Here is a 14,208-nt window from a genome sequence, read left to right on the forward strand (position 1 = left end):
GTCTAAGCATGCCCCCAAGTTTAGTGTGTGAGTGAGAGCGTCACAAAATGGAAGTCAACAAGCAGGAGCAAGATCGTATATTAAAATAGCAGTTCACCCCGGCAGAAATGCACGCCAATGTCATGTAGAGCTGCGGGAAGCATTAGGTGTGCATGCCATGCCTTATAGAACAGTGGCGAGGTGGATGGAGATGTTCAAACGGGTAGAGTATCAACTGCTGATTTGCCTTGCCCAGGCCGTCCAGTGTCCATGGACAAAGATGTACGGATAATGGTGATCGATCAGTGTTTACATGAGGACAAGCGCTGGACTCCATAATCCTACATGATAACATGACAGCTCACACAGCAGCCATCGTTCGGCATCGCTTACAATGGGGTGCGGATGGGAGGTTCTTCCACGCCCGCCTTATTCGCCTGATCTGACCCCATGTGACTATGATCTAATCCCCAAAGTCAAGAAGCCATTACGTGGACAACGGTTTGCTAACAAAGAGGACATCGTAACAGCATTTCCGAGAGAGGTGTCACACGTTAGTGATACACATGCAGCAAATGGTATTCAGCGCCTCCCCCACCACTGGCAACGCACAGTGGAAACCTTGGGTGATTATTTCAAAGGTTTGTAACCTGCGGAGACCTGTCCTTTGGACGTGGTCTTATGTATTTGCTGTCTATACCATAATAAAACAATGTTTACCAATGGTCCATGTTCTGTCACTTTCCTACGAGAATTTCCTGAAGTCAGAATTTGTCTTCAGGCACTATGCATAAGTACATGCCCTATATTTCCAAATGCATATCTTAGATTTTCCGTGTTGTCTCCTGTTCGCGAGAAAAAAAAAAAAAAAGTTGCCATGACTTATGACTCGACACTCGTATATGTCAACACACAGTCAATATTTCTTCCAGGTGAGCAATGTGTGTGTTGCAAATTTTAAATCCGTCAAACCACATCTTTCAATGGAATTAAAATTGATCAGATTCATTTACAGCACAGAGAACATAGCAGTGAATGCTTAGAAAATTCTATCTACTTTACTGCTACTGCTTATACATACTCTAACTACTAATGACTTGTCCGACTCGTTGGCTGAATGGTCAGCATACTGGCCTTCGGTTCAGAAGGTCCCGGGTTCGATTCCTGTCCGGGTCGGGGATTTTAACCTTCATTGGTTAATTCCCACGGCCCGGGGGCTGGGTGTTTGTGCTGTCCCCAACATCCCTGAAACTCATACACCACACACAACACTATCCTCCACCACAATAACACGCAGTTACCTACACATGGCAGATGCCGCCCACCCTCATCGGAGGGTCTGCCTTACAAGGGCTGCACTCGGCTAGAAATAGCCACATGAAATTATATTAGACTAATGACTTAAAAGAACCTTGTATGTATGTGTTGGGTATTCAGCCCAAAGGCTGGTTTGATCCCCTACAGCTCCACCAACAGCTGTCATAGATAGCCTAGGTGTCACTGAAGAGGCATACTAGGGAAATGAGGAGTTTAAATTAACTGAGACTACATGCTCATGAAATAAGAGACCCAATTTTGAGGTCAGAGTTTGACAGGGCTGTGAGAGACCTAAATAGGAACAAGGCACCTGGAATTGATGACATTTCCTCTGAATTACTGACTGCCTTAGGAGAAACCAGCGTGGTAAGGTTATTCCATTTACTGTGTAAGATGTATGAGACAGGAGAAGTGCCATCCGATTTTAGGTAGAATGTTGTTATACCTATTCCCAAGAAAGCCGGTGCTGTGAACATTACCACACCATTAGTTTAGCATCTCATGCCTGCAAAATTTTAACACGCATTATTTACAGAAGAATGGGAAGAAAAGTTGAAGCTGCATTGGGAGAAGATCAATTTGGCTTCAGAAGGAATGTAGGAACACGTGAAGCAATCCTGACTTTACGTCTGATCTTAGAGGATCGAATTAAGAAGTACAAGCCAATGTACATGGCGTTTGTAGATCTATGAAAGGCATTTGATAATGTTGATTGGACCAAGCTATTTAAGATTCTTAAGGTGACTGGGATCAGATACCGAGAACGAAGCATTATCTACAATCTGTATAAACATCAGTCTGCAGTGATAAGAATCAAGGGCTTTCAAAAAGAAGCAGCAATCCAGAAAGAAGTGAGGCAAGGCTGTAGTTTGTCCCCCCCTCCTTTTCAATGCTTACACAGAACAAGCAAGAAAGGAAATCAAAAAGGAATATGGAAAGGGAATCACAATCCAAGGAGAGGAAATCAAAACCTAGAGATTTGCCGATTATATTTTTATTTTATCTGAGTGTGCAGAAGATCTCAAGAAGTTGTTGAATGGTATAGACGAAGTCTTGGGTAAGGAGTACAAGATGAAATAACGCCAAAACAAAAGTAATGGAGTGCAGTCGAATGAAGGCAGGCGATGCAGGAAATACAGCGAAACCTCGTTAGTACATTTCTGCAGGGGACGATGAAAAAATCGTGTTAAGCGGGAAAATGTACTATCGAATAACCCATTTAAAACTATCCAACAGGGAGATGGTATCACTTTACACAGTAGTACATTTTACACTGTGTGTGTGTGTGTGTGTGTGTGTGTGTGTGTGTGTGTGTGTGTGTAGTGTTTCAGGAGATAAAGGAGAGCAACAGAAAGTGTGAAAAAGTCGAGAGAACAAATACCAATAATTCTCTACTGGAGCCTGTTAAAGTAACAAGAGACTATTAAAAGATGTGAAAAACTCGGAAAAATAGATACAACACTCTTTTGTCCTTCGGCTCATAGAAGTAGCTACACTACCTACATATTATAGCAGATCACGTTGTTCCTAAAGCAATTGTATAATGAAATGTTAGTTGAAGCCTTAGGTTTCTGACCAGTGGGTAATTAAACACTGTTTTCTGGTCACTTTGTTCAAGCATTAATTTCTCGCGAGGTTATACTTGCCATAAGGGATTAAGCACCTTCGGCCCCCATCTTGAACATGAAACTTCAGGAGTACTCAGCATTGGTTCAAACAGACTTGCCGGTGAATAAACGTGCCAACTGTCAACTAGCAGTTTGTATTTTTGTATGAATGGTACACCACTTCACCTTCAATTTATTGTGTTGAGTGGTAAAAAGAAGTGAAGTCATTATATGTCGCGTGACAGCCTACTTACGGACTAATAGGATAATCGTGAGAAGTTCAGGAGCGCGGTATATACGGTATCTAGGAGCGCGGTATATACGGTATCTGTCTTATGATAGCCTAGCTATGGATAAGAAAAAGGTCATGAAACCACTCACTACATACATACATCATCATTACAGACCATTATGCCTTTCAGCATTCAGTCTGCAAGCCTCTGTGAATTTTCTGAATGTTGCCACAATCCTCTATTTGCAACTAGTGCTGTGGCCTCATTTACTTCTATACCTTCGATCTTTAAATCGTTAGAAAATGAGTCTAACCATCATCGTCTTGGTTTCCCTCTACTTCTCTTACCCTCCATAACTGAGTCAATTATTCTCCTAGGTAACCTTATCCTCCTCCATTCGCCGCACAGACCCCACCACCGAAGCCGGTTTAAGCGTACAGCTTCATCCATCGAGTTCATTCCTAACTTCACCTTTATCACACCTGATATGTTCATCGTTGCTAGCCAAACTGGAGAAACGTGTGAAATTTAGTGTCGGCCAAATCCATCTGGCTGCCGACTTACTGAACCCTTCATCTCAAGGTTGCAATCTGAAACCTGTTGAGCTGCTTGATGCTATTGAATTTGTCTGTGAAGTCGGCAGTAGCATGGGAACAAAAGTAGTTGAATTTCGGCAAAACAATGCAGACTACAGAGACAAAGAGGGGCTGTGGCAGCGGCCTTTTGTTTGGGAAGGATTAAAAGATACTGAAAAAGAGAAAGCAATTAGCCCTATGTGATGGTGGAGGGGCTTGTAAGGAACATGTGTATTAGTTTATGTTGCACCGGGCGAGTTGGCCGTGCGCGTAGAGGCGTGCGGCTGTGAGCTTGCATCCGGGAGATAGTAGGTTCGTATCCCACTATCGGCAGCCCTGAAAATGGTTTTCCGTGGTTTCCCATTTTCACACCAGGCAAATGCTGGGGCTGTACCTTAATTAAGGCCACGGCCGCTTCCTTCCAACTCCTAGGCCTTTCCTATTCCATCGTCGCCATAAGACCTAACTGTGTCGGCGCGACGTAAAGCCCCTAGCAAAAAAAAAAAAAAGTTTATGTTGCTGCAAGTATTTTGGGCGCTCCAGTAACATCTGCTGCTATTGAAAGAACATTTAGCACATTCAGCTGGATTCACTGTAAGAAAAGAAGTCAACTTACAACTGAAAGGGCTGGACAGATAGCTTACTTGTCACACAACTGGAATCTGCTAAACAAAACTCCAAAACCTAAAAAAAGAAAAGAGTCCAACGAAACAAGGCGGGTGCAGCAAAAAAGAAGTTGAATAGAAAAACCCAATAATGATAAAAAAAACACCCTACTTTCCGAATTGAACTGTATACTAGTACATTAGTATACTATAGTGCCACCTGCATTTTGGGTCTTTACACTCAAATTTAAACTCATGCCTTGCGCTACCTTGGACTACCTCAATTACGACCTGAATTCTTACCTTCAAGAAGTAGCGCACTGTGCATATACGTTTTTCATTTGTTTCCGGTATTGCGCTTTTTACCATTTTTCTCTTCACAATTGTTTTTTACGTCGATTGTTCTAAGGAATATACAAGATCCTAGTTACATATTTCAATTATATTAAATTGTATTATATATATATATATATATATATATACACATTTTTGCAACCAAAACAACTACAGACTGGATCATTAAGCCATTCACCGAGTTCCGTCGGCATTTGAAAGCACAGTGCCAGACTTTGAGTATGTTGCGCTGATCTTCAGGTGCTAGCAATTTGCTTCAATCAAGCGACTCGTCTTCGACTTCTGCACAATTTTGGGATTTCATATTTATTAAATTGTGTTGTGACTTCGCGCCTGATAGTATATGCAGGCTGGCTCACTTAACTGTTCACCTCTTCTCGTAAACATTTTGAGACACAATGCTGAACTTTTGGGTGTGTTGTGCTACTATTCAGAAGATTGCGCCTTACTTCATATAATTAACTGACCTTCTACTTCTTCTAGATTTTACGATTTAAAATCGCGCAGTGCCAATCCCCATTATCTTATATTGCTTCTTCAACTGTTTTTGTGAAAGACTCATTCTTTAATTTCTTATTTACCTATGCATTGTTTTTGCATTTTATTCGGCTGATGATGACCCAGATTGGGGTCGAAACCGGTACTGCTTCTACTAATAATTAAATAGGAATGTAACACTACATTTCTTATTTACTTGTATCGAATAGGTTGAACTACGTTATTTGTTATTTCAATTTAATTGTGATACAGTTCAATACGGAACATCATGAAATTTTTATCTTTAGATAGCGAGGACAGCGATCAAATGTGAGTGCAACATTGTAATAAAAATCTTTAGGAGTTTGTCCGTATGTTAAGCATAATTAATGTTGATGGACTGATTTCTTCAAAAACGTGGAACATTCAATTTATAGGTGGAACATTTGACTAGGACTTCATGGTTGTTGATGGAGTAGTGCATAAGTAATCCCCTGGTCTAAAAATAGAAAAAAATGCTGTGATACAAATGAAACACTTATGTATTGCGAACTTGTGTACGCAACATCTGGTTACTTACGTCCTGTCCCGTATGAATCAACCTGGCTCCTCCAAGGTTACAGCACTCAATGATTGCTGAGCAATTGCACAGCATCACAGTATTTTTATTTTTTTTTCAGTTTTTAGGCCAGGGGATTACTTATGCAGTACTCCTCCAACAACCATGCAGTAGTAGTAAAATCTTCCACCTATAAATTGAATGTTCCACGTTTTTGAACAACTCAATCCATCAAAAAAAAAATCTATACATATATCCATGTGACCATTTTTATACGGTCTGTTATTCATCTGTTTCCTATGAGAAATGGATGGAGGTCAATGATCCGGGTGATGGAGGAAGAAGAAGAAGAAGAAGAAGATATATTTAGAAAAGGTCTACGATAGTGTCTCCAGAGCAAAAGTTTCATGAAGTTTGATACAGAAAGATACTGGAAAAGGACTAGCAGAAGAGATTTATTTTAAATGCTATAATTGTGTCAAGATGAAACTGGGCAAAAAATAATGGTGGTGTGATAGTCAAACTACAATGGCCTGGCAGGCATACATTTTTGTAAAACAGACTAAGTCACTTATAGTGCACTGGCACTGCCTGTGGCTCTAAGTAGCCTACGCAGTGGCCGCCTCTATATGCACTAGCCATGAGTCTTGGTAGATGTGCTAGTTACCAACTGATGAGCCCAAATTGACACATGGGGGTGAAATGCTGGCAACCAAGAATGTGTCACCCGTAAAATTTATAATTTCCAATAAAAGACCACCTACATTGGAATTATGATATTGAAACTGTACTAACAAGGAACATTCAACTCATTTGAAAATGGGATGTTGTTTAGGTTGCATAGGTAGCTGGTTGAGATGGTGTGCTTCCCAGAAACTGAAAAGGTTATGAACCAAAATGATATTTAGGGCCATTTTCAAACGTTAAAGTTTGGAGCAGTGGCTATGAGGGCAGCATGCTGAGGTCTGGCTGCTGCTACTGCGGCAGCAAGGCTCAGCTAGTGAAAAGCCGCTGTCGAGTAGGGCTTTCCATCTAGACTATGTAAACAATGAAACCGGGAAGAAAAATACAGTAGCAGTTTCGCCTATATACAGGGTATTGTTATCAAATACAATACAGTTAAATACAGAACAGTCTGTGAGATACTGAAGAACAGTGATATGAGAACTATCTAGCAATAGGACCAGGAGAAACTTGCCCTGTCATAAGAGCATGTGCATTATTTGGTGAAGTTTTTGTTATTATTCATGTATTTGGAGAGAGTTAAAATCAGTAATTGTGATTCATTTATACCTCCTCCCAACAAAAGTACAGTGGAACCTCGATTCTCTGTTTTTCGAGGGACCACGGGAAAAAATCGTACAACACGGGAAAACAGAAAATCCGGGAACGAATGAACCATCAACAATTTGGCTAAACATCACAAAAAATTAAATGTCTATAGCAGTAATCTTACAAACGCCCCTAAACCAAACCAACCCAAACTACAGCCCCAATGGGCCTTCCGCCTATCAAGCGACGGCCCGAAGGCCTGTAGATACGAGGTGACGCATGGTCAGTGTGACGAATCCTCTCAGCTGTTATTCCTGGCTCTCTAGACCGGAGCCGCCATATCGCCATTAAATAGCTCCTCAATGAAAGGTAATCGTAGTGAACCTGGCCCTCACTCATATCCAGGTAAAAATGTCTGACCTGGCCAGTAATTGAATTCTGGCCCTCTGGGTGAGAGGCAGGCAAGTTAGACCGCGGGGCTGGCTTCAAACGTTAATTACCGGTACGCGACTTTAAAATCTCGAAACTTTACATTCAGTTTTACAGAGGAATCTTCGTCAGTTTCCTCTGAAAACTTTGTCATATTCCTTTGAAAACTTCTTTCAGTTCAGCAACTTTGATTAGCCAAACTCTTCCAAAAATCTATTAGTAATACCCGTAACGCGAAGCCAAACAACAATCGACCACAAGTAGTTTTTCATTCTCTAATCTAATAAAATAAAGCACATTAGATACAAAAGCGTCCAACATGATGGCAAAATCCTTTTTTTTTTTTTTTAAATCTTCCATTGTAATTTGGTCACCGGTATACTGTTCCTAGTCAGTTTATGGAAATCTTGTACCGCGTAAATTAGGCCTAGGCTACATAGACTTTTAAAGGTTATGTTGAACGCGAGAATATGGTTCCGAAAGTAACAATCCTCAAGTTCTCGAATGCATTATATTTAGTTCTGCCCGTCACTAATCACAATCAAATTGGAAAGAGAAAAAATATCATTAACACTTCCGAAATTACGATTATTCGCGACCTTGAACTCAGCTGGAAAGCGCTCTCACTGTACAAAGAGTTACAATAATTAAAAATCTTCCACCTTTTTGATACTTTTTATACTTTTATACTTTTTAATTATTGTAACTCTCTGTGATTAGATTTTGATACGGAAAATGAAGCTGATTACTTGCAATCTTGCTGTACAAGTTGGTACAAGTGCGAGATACAAAGTTTTTAAATGTAACGTGCGCAAATAAAACAACTGCGGCTTTTATAACATTTTAACACAAAAACGTGAAATTCCCAGTCTTATATTAGGACCAAAACAGTAATAGGCAATCCCAAAACCTCTCATGGCTTTTTGTACGTATATAAGGTGCAACATCTGTCCTGGTCTCGATAACATAATTGTATACGATGATATTAAAATACTAAATTTGTGTTACTTAAGAAGGAGCAGTTTCAATTCCTGCCTGAAAGCTCAGTGACTATACAGTGGCCTGAGGGAAATGCCGGAAACCTGCTCGGTGACACACTCGAAAAAAGTAAAAAAAATTAACATCTAACCCTGGACATAATGTAGACGTTTTGCAAGTACGAACATTTGACGAAATTCGTTCCGACTTCAAATAGAGCTGCCGAAATCCACTCTGTCTCCTTCCAATTGTCGAGGGCACTCTCTGCTTTATGATTTCCGAGGATTCTTTAAACAATACTACCTGAATGCAATGCTAAGATGATCCCTTATGCAAGTTCACCGCCGATCGCTTTTCCAGTAGAGTACTTCTTCAAATTACCACAATGACGGGATGTCAACATCAAGATCCGTGCCGTAGCCGTCCTTTTCTAAGATACAATTTCTTGGAAAACGCGTGATCGAGGATTTAGCGTTGATGGAACTGAAATTTCTGGACGGTTGATCCAGGAAATCATTTCTTCGAGGAACGGATAATGCGGGATTTTTACAACGTGATTTAATTAGGATGTTTGCAGGACCATGTAATTTGAAAGAATAATACGGGAAAACGTAGTTTCCGGGAACGTATAATCGAGGTTCTACTGTACTATGTTTGGCTGCAATAATCATAGAGTGCAGAGGAATTCACATCTTGTCTCTCATGACAAGGATGTGAAAGTACAGATTCTGTTTACATACACAGTAGAAGTCTGCTACAGTGAGTATATAGCGAGAAACCTACCCATTGTAACAACAGTTTTTTCCTATATTAATCTGTGTAATATCGTACCATATCTTTCTTCTCATGTCCAGTCTTTATCTTAGATGCGTACCTTAGATGAATACCGATGACTGCAGAACAAGTTTTAAGGCTGCTTCTAAATTAAGTGCTGTAGAGCTTGCATGGAAAAATGGCATATGAGCGGCATCTCGTGAATTTGATTTATAGACTACATGATTCAGTACAGGCGTAATCAGAAGGACCAACTAAATTTTGTGAAGGACTGTAAATCTTTTTGTGGAACACGGGAAAGAAAGTCAATGAAAAAGTGTTAAAGTGGATTGTTGAAAGAAGTATCAGTGGTCACACAGTGATGCATGAAATGCTACAATTCAAAGCAATAAGATTTTGAAGAAACAAGAGATATATTTAGACTTTAAGGCAAGCCGAAGCTGGGCAATATGATTTATTGTTGAAGCAATTTAAATTTGAGGAGGAGAACTCCACTAAGCCAATGGTTTCCAGCTGATGACACAGATAAAGTGATAGAATTTCACTGCTTCATGATGAAACCCAGAAAAGAACAAATATCTTCTGTAGCAAATTGACAATACCGATTAGACATGACTTTACCTCGACAATTTAACTGTTCTGCAAAACATATACAATGTGTTGAAAACTGTATATTACACCTTTTGTAGAACTTGGCCAATGCTCTGAATAAATTTCGCCCAACTTTTATCTCAATGTTTGCAAATGGCCTAGTTCAATTCTGAGTTTTTCAGGTTATAACGATTGAATTTTATCTCCTGATCTAATTCCCAATACTAATTCTGTTTTAAGTCCCAAATCTAATTAAATTTAATTTCATTAACTATCTAATGTTGGTGCATTTCTAAAATGTTAATGTAGAATAGTTTGCATACCGGTACCCTTTTTTAAGGTTCAACTTACCAAGACACAGGATTTTTAATGAAAAATCTAAAATATAATAGAAGTCCGATAGTCCGGCACGATCGGGACCACCCGGTGCCGGATTGCCGAAAATGCCGGACTATCAGGTGGTACCTCATACTACGATACCGCGTTTTGCAGTAAAATGTTGACCAGCAGAATCATTAGTTTAACAACACGCTCCTCTTTTCAATCGTGTTGTTTCTTATTGTCATTCCATAATAATGCCAAAGTTCATCGATATTTTTATCTGTAAGTCTTCCTTTACCATTTAGAGACTTTCCATCTACAACTTCTCTTTTCCTTCTGTCTGCTTCAATTTTTGAAGGCATGTTCCCATCTGTTTTTGAACGTGGCACATACATTCAATTTTTTAAATCTGGTTTTTTATCATATGGTTGGCTTTCCAGTACTCAGTGTAGCACACAGCCTTCCAGACTGAATATTTTCAGAGATAGAGATATTTAAGTAAGTCAATGCATAACAACTGGATTGTATCAGATACATTTGCACTATTTACTTTGAAATAAAAAATACACTTCCAATGGTTTTCGACAAATGCATCAAATTGTTCAGGAGGGATCATTATTAAGAGATAATAATATTAAAAATCCTGGAATGGTGCCGGACCATCAGGCGTTCCGAACTATTGGATGCCGGACTAATGGAATTCTGCTGTACCCAGGTATTTACCCAAACTGGGTATTTATCCGAGTATATACCCTGGTTATTTACCCCGATTTATAAATACCTGGGTATTTTACATCACTACTCCCCCAAATTCTGGAAGTAAATATTGAAAAAATTATAAATTACGAAAAATGGGGGTCCTATAGGCAAGTAAATAAGGTATTAATTTCACTGCTAATTTATGTTAACTTCCTTTTACATAACAAGACATTAATGAACTGAAAAGGTGTACAGTATATCAAAATATTGTTGTAACTGCTGATCAATGTTAGTTTGTATTATTGAATGTATGTGTCTACCCCTTGGTACTGTTTTCTGATACGGGGTCAGGGATGAGGTGAAATGAAAATATAGGTCATGTTTTTATGGCAGAATGCCCTTCCTGTCATCAACCTCAGTTGAGGAGCTTATGAAGATGAATGATATTGGGTAAGGAGGTGGAACGAATCAGCTGTGGTTCCTGAACAGGAATTGTTCTGACATTTGTCTGGAAGTGAAAATGGAAAGCAGTTTGTATTATTGAATAAACAGCTGAAATACCAGAAACTGTATTATTATAAAACATGTTCGCAAAAATGTTCATTGTTATGGGGGTCAATAAAAATTCAATGACATAGTACTAAAAATTAAATAAGTAGTAAATTAAAACAAAATATGCCTGTACGTCATGTGCAGTGAATGGATGAATCTTCATAAGTTGTTAATAAACTGTTTCTGCAAGTGGTATGATTTAAAGATATCTATAAACTCTCAAAAGACATTTTTAAGCTTCTCCTCATATAGCGGACCGTGGACGTCATGAGATTTCACATAAAGAAATCAGTTCATATTTAACACCTATAGATTTTTCTGACTTTTTCTTAGTGTTATTGCTCAGATAGTGTGGTGTGGTCTGGTCTGGTCTGCAGTTTAACCCCCATATTCTTGGAATAAAAATCTCAGTAGCACCTAGCACATCAAGGACAAGTACTTAAGATAGAGATTTCAATATCTGTCAGACATTTCATGCGTGCTGTCACAAGTTTGTAAGTATGGCTTATAAAACAAAATTTCTAACAGTCAAAGAAATGTTAGATACATTGTACAATTATGATTCTGGTGACAAACTTATTCCTGAATTGAATTTGGACAGTACTGACAGCGTAACCCAGTTCCCAAAAGAAATAGGCCAACAGAACAAAGTGAAACATCAGATAAACATCATCCTAGTTATTGTCCAACTAGTCCCCTATCTACAGTAAATATAGTCAATGTAGTTAAATTCTTTTTTAATGACAGACCTGTACGGGAGGGAAGTGGTAAGTGTGGCACTGTAGCCTTAAAAAAAAAAATATAAATCAACCATGCACACCAGGAAACCAAATTGTGACCCTAAAACTTTTATTAGGATTAATGTTCATAATAAAAATAGTTAAAAAACCTGACATAAAAATGTACTGCGCTGAAACCCAGTTTTTCAAACTCCTATATTTATGATAACAGTGTCCCATATACCATCCTTTTTAAATTCCTTCACTTCAGTGTTGGGAGTCTCTAATATGATACTAGATATCATGCCTTTAACGTCTACTCTCTAGTAGTATGCACAAAATTTCATATTTCCAAGCAATAGATCGTGCTACTGATGTAGAAGCAATGCTGAATTTTGTAATGTATCTTTTAGAAGGTAGGGGAGGGATGGAAATGGCTGAACCAGGCATTTGCCCTTCTGTGTTCTGAATGTGTTAAATTAAGATGCTGTTGCTTGGCACTCTTTTGGCTTCACTAGTGAAATACACGGAATGGTTGCCAGTACCTAAAGACTGTGGATGTCGCTCAATCCATTCGCACAGCTCGCCCAGAAGCAGTAAAGATGTATACCTCACAGCTATGTGAGTGTTCTCGGGCAGATGTAGGATAGCTTCTACCACCTTAGGCACCACGTCGTTCTCCTCCCTGTCAAGACACAAGAGTAAGTATGTGATCAAAATGGCAGTAATATTTGGTGCAAATGCTGAAAGATAGACAACATGGTTATTTATCAAGCTTGACTAAACAGACTATGAGGGGTGGCCAACCTGCAGTACACAGGGTGCCACTTTTTAACACATTGCTACTCCTCACACAACACATCCCCTGCGCTCTACCATTTCCAGAGCAAATTAATGCTAAAGTGCATGTACAGAAACAAATTAGCCTAGCTTCACTAACCTTCTACTTATCGTGATGAAATTTACTGCACAATTAGTGGCCACACTATCTATATATATAAAATAAGAATTTTGTCTGTACATTGCTCAGAATTGGAAAAGAATGGTATTTCTGTATCGGTCATGTCCACAGTAACACGGAAATGCACTTTCTACCTTTCCGTAGTGTCTGTCTGTCTGTATGTATGTATGTATGTACAGTATGTGTGTATGTATGTACACGCATCACGAGAAAACAGCTGTAGGGAATTTAATGAAAATCGGTATGTGAAGTCGGGGGGTGAGCCGCTACAATCTAGGCTATAAATCATTTTATTCACGCTGAGTGAAATGGTAGTTTAGGGGAAGGCCTAAAATTTTACTCTCAAATATTTATATTATTAGTGGTCCTATCGATAAATATTGCGTAACTAAAGTTATACAGAATTAAATTTCCGATCATTTATGTCATACATTGTTACCGTACCCGCCATGATAACACAAATATTCATGGGTTTGTATTTTTGTTGCCAAGTCCATATCAACGTTGAGCCACGAGAAAATGGGTTAGCAGAATTTAATGAAAATCGGTATAAAGAGTCAGGGAATAAGAAACTACAGTCTAAGTTATAAACAATTTTAATCACCCCGGATGAAATTGCAGTTTAGGGGAAGGGGCCTAAAATTTAATTTTTAAATACCTATGTTACTGGTCCCATCGAAAAGTACTACATAACGAAAGTTATAGAGAATACAATTTCCGATCATTTGTGTTTTATTCGGTTTTACCGTACCGACTATGATAAGAGTGGTATTTCAGAGTCGGAAGAAAACTAAAAAAAGACCTACAATATCGAAAGCGCATAACATTGATCAACAATAGCATTACAGAGAACACTGTTTGTTGTGATGTTCTTTGTCTCTTATGCTGCCGCTCAACTCCGATAGATGGGATTACTGGTGCGTACTGAGTATAACAGCCTGACTCAATACTGGCAGGAAATAGCTGAGGAATTAGAAAACTTTCTTCTTTAGCATGACATTGCTCTGGTTCGTACATTTTCTGATACTGCTGATACATAACACACTGGTTCATCATAGTATTCCAGCTATTCGATCCCTACACTGACACGCTGTTTTGAATGAGCAGTGTGCAAACTTAAGGCAGAGGCTCTCACTTAGTAGTAGTAGTAGTAGTCGTATGACCTGGTCTATAATTACAATTTAAGCCTATTCCAAATTGTAGCAC

General features: G+C 39.0%; 1 protein-coding gene across 2 annotated transcripts in view; it reads right to left on the reverse strand.

Moving 5' to 3' along the window:
- Tnpo-SR (transportin 3) overlaps positions 1-14,208 on the reverse strand; it is a 239,055-nt gene that overhangs the window by 134,401 nt on the left and 90,446 nt on the right. For both annotated transcript variants that reach the window (XM_067153792.2, XM_067153791.2), the window contains one exon: positions 12,587-12,726. In XM_067153792.2, the coding sequence (XP_067009893.2) occupies positions 12,587-12,726 (140 nt within the window). The remainder of the gene's footprint in view (positions 1-12,586; positions 12,727-14,208) is intronic.

This window comes from Anabrus simplex, chromosome 9 (genome assembly GCF_040414725.1).
Source record: "Anabrus simplex isolate iqAnaSimp1 chromosome 9, ASM4041472v1, whole genome shotgun sequence".
Classification (NCBI taxonomy): Eukaryota; Metazoa; Arthropoda; class Insecta; order Orthoptera; family Tettigoniidae; genus Anabrus; species Anabrus simplex.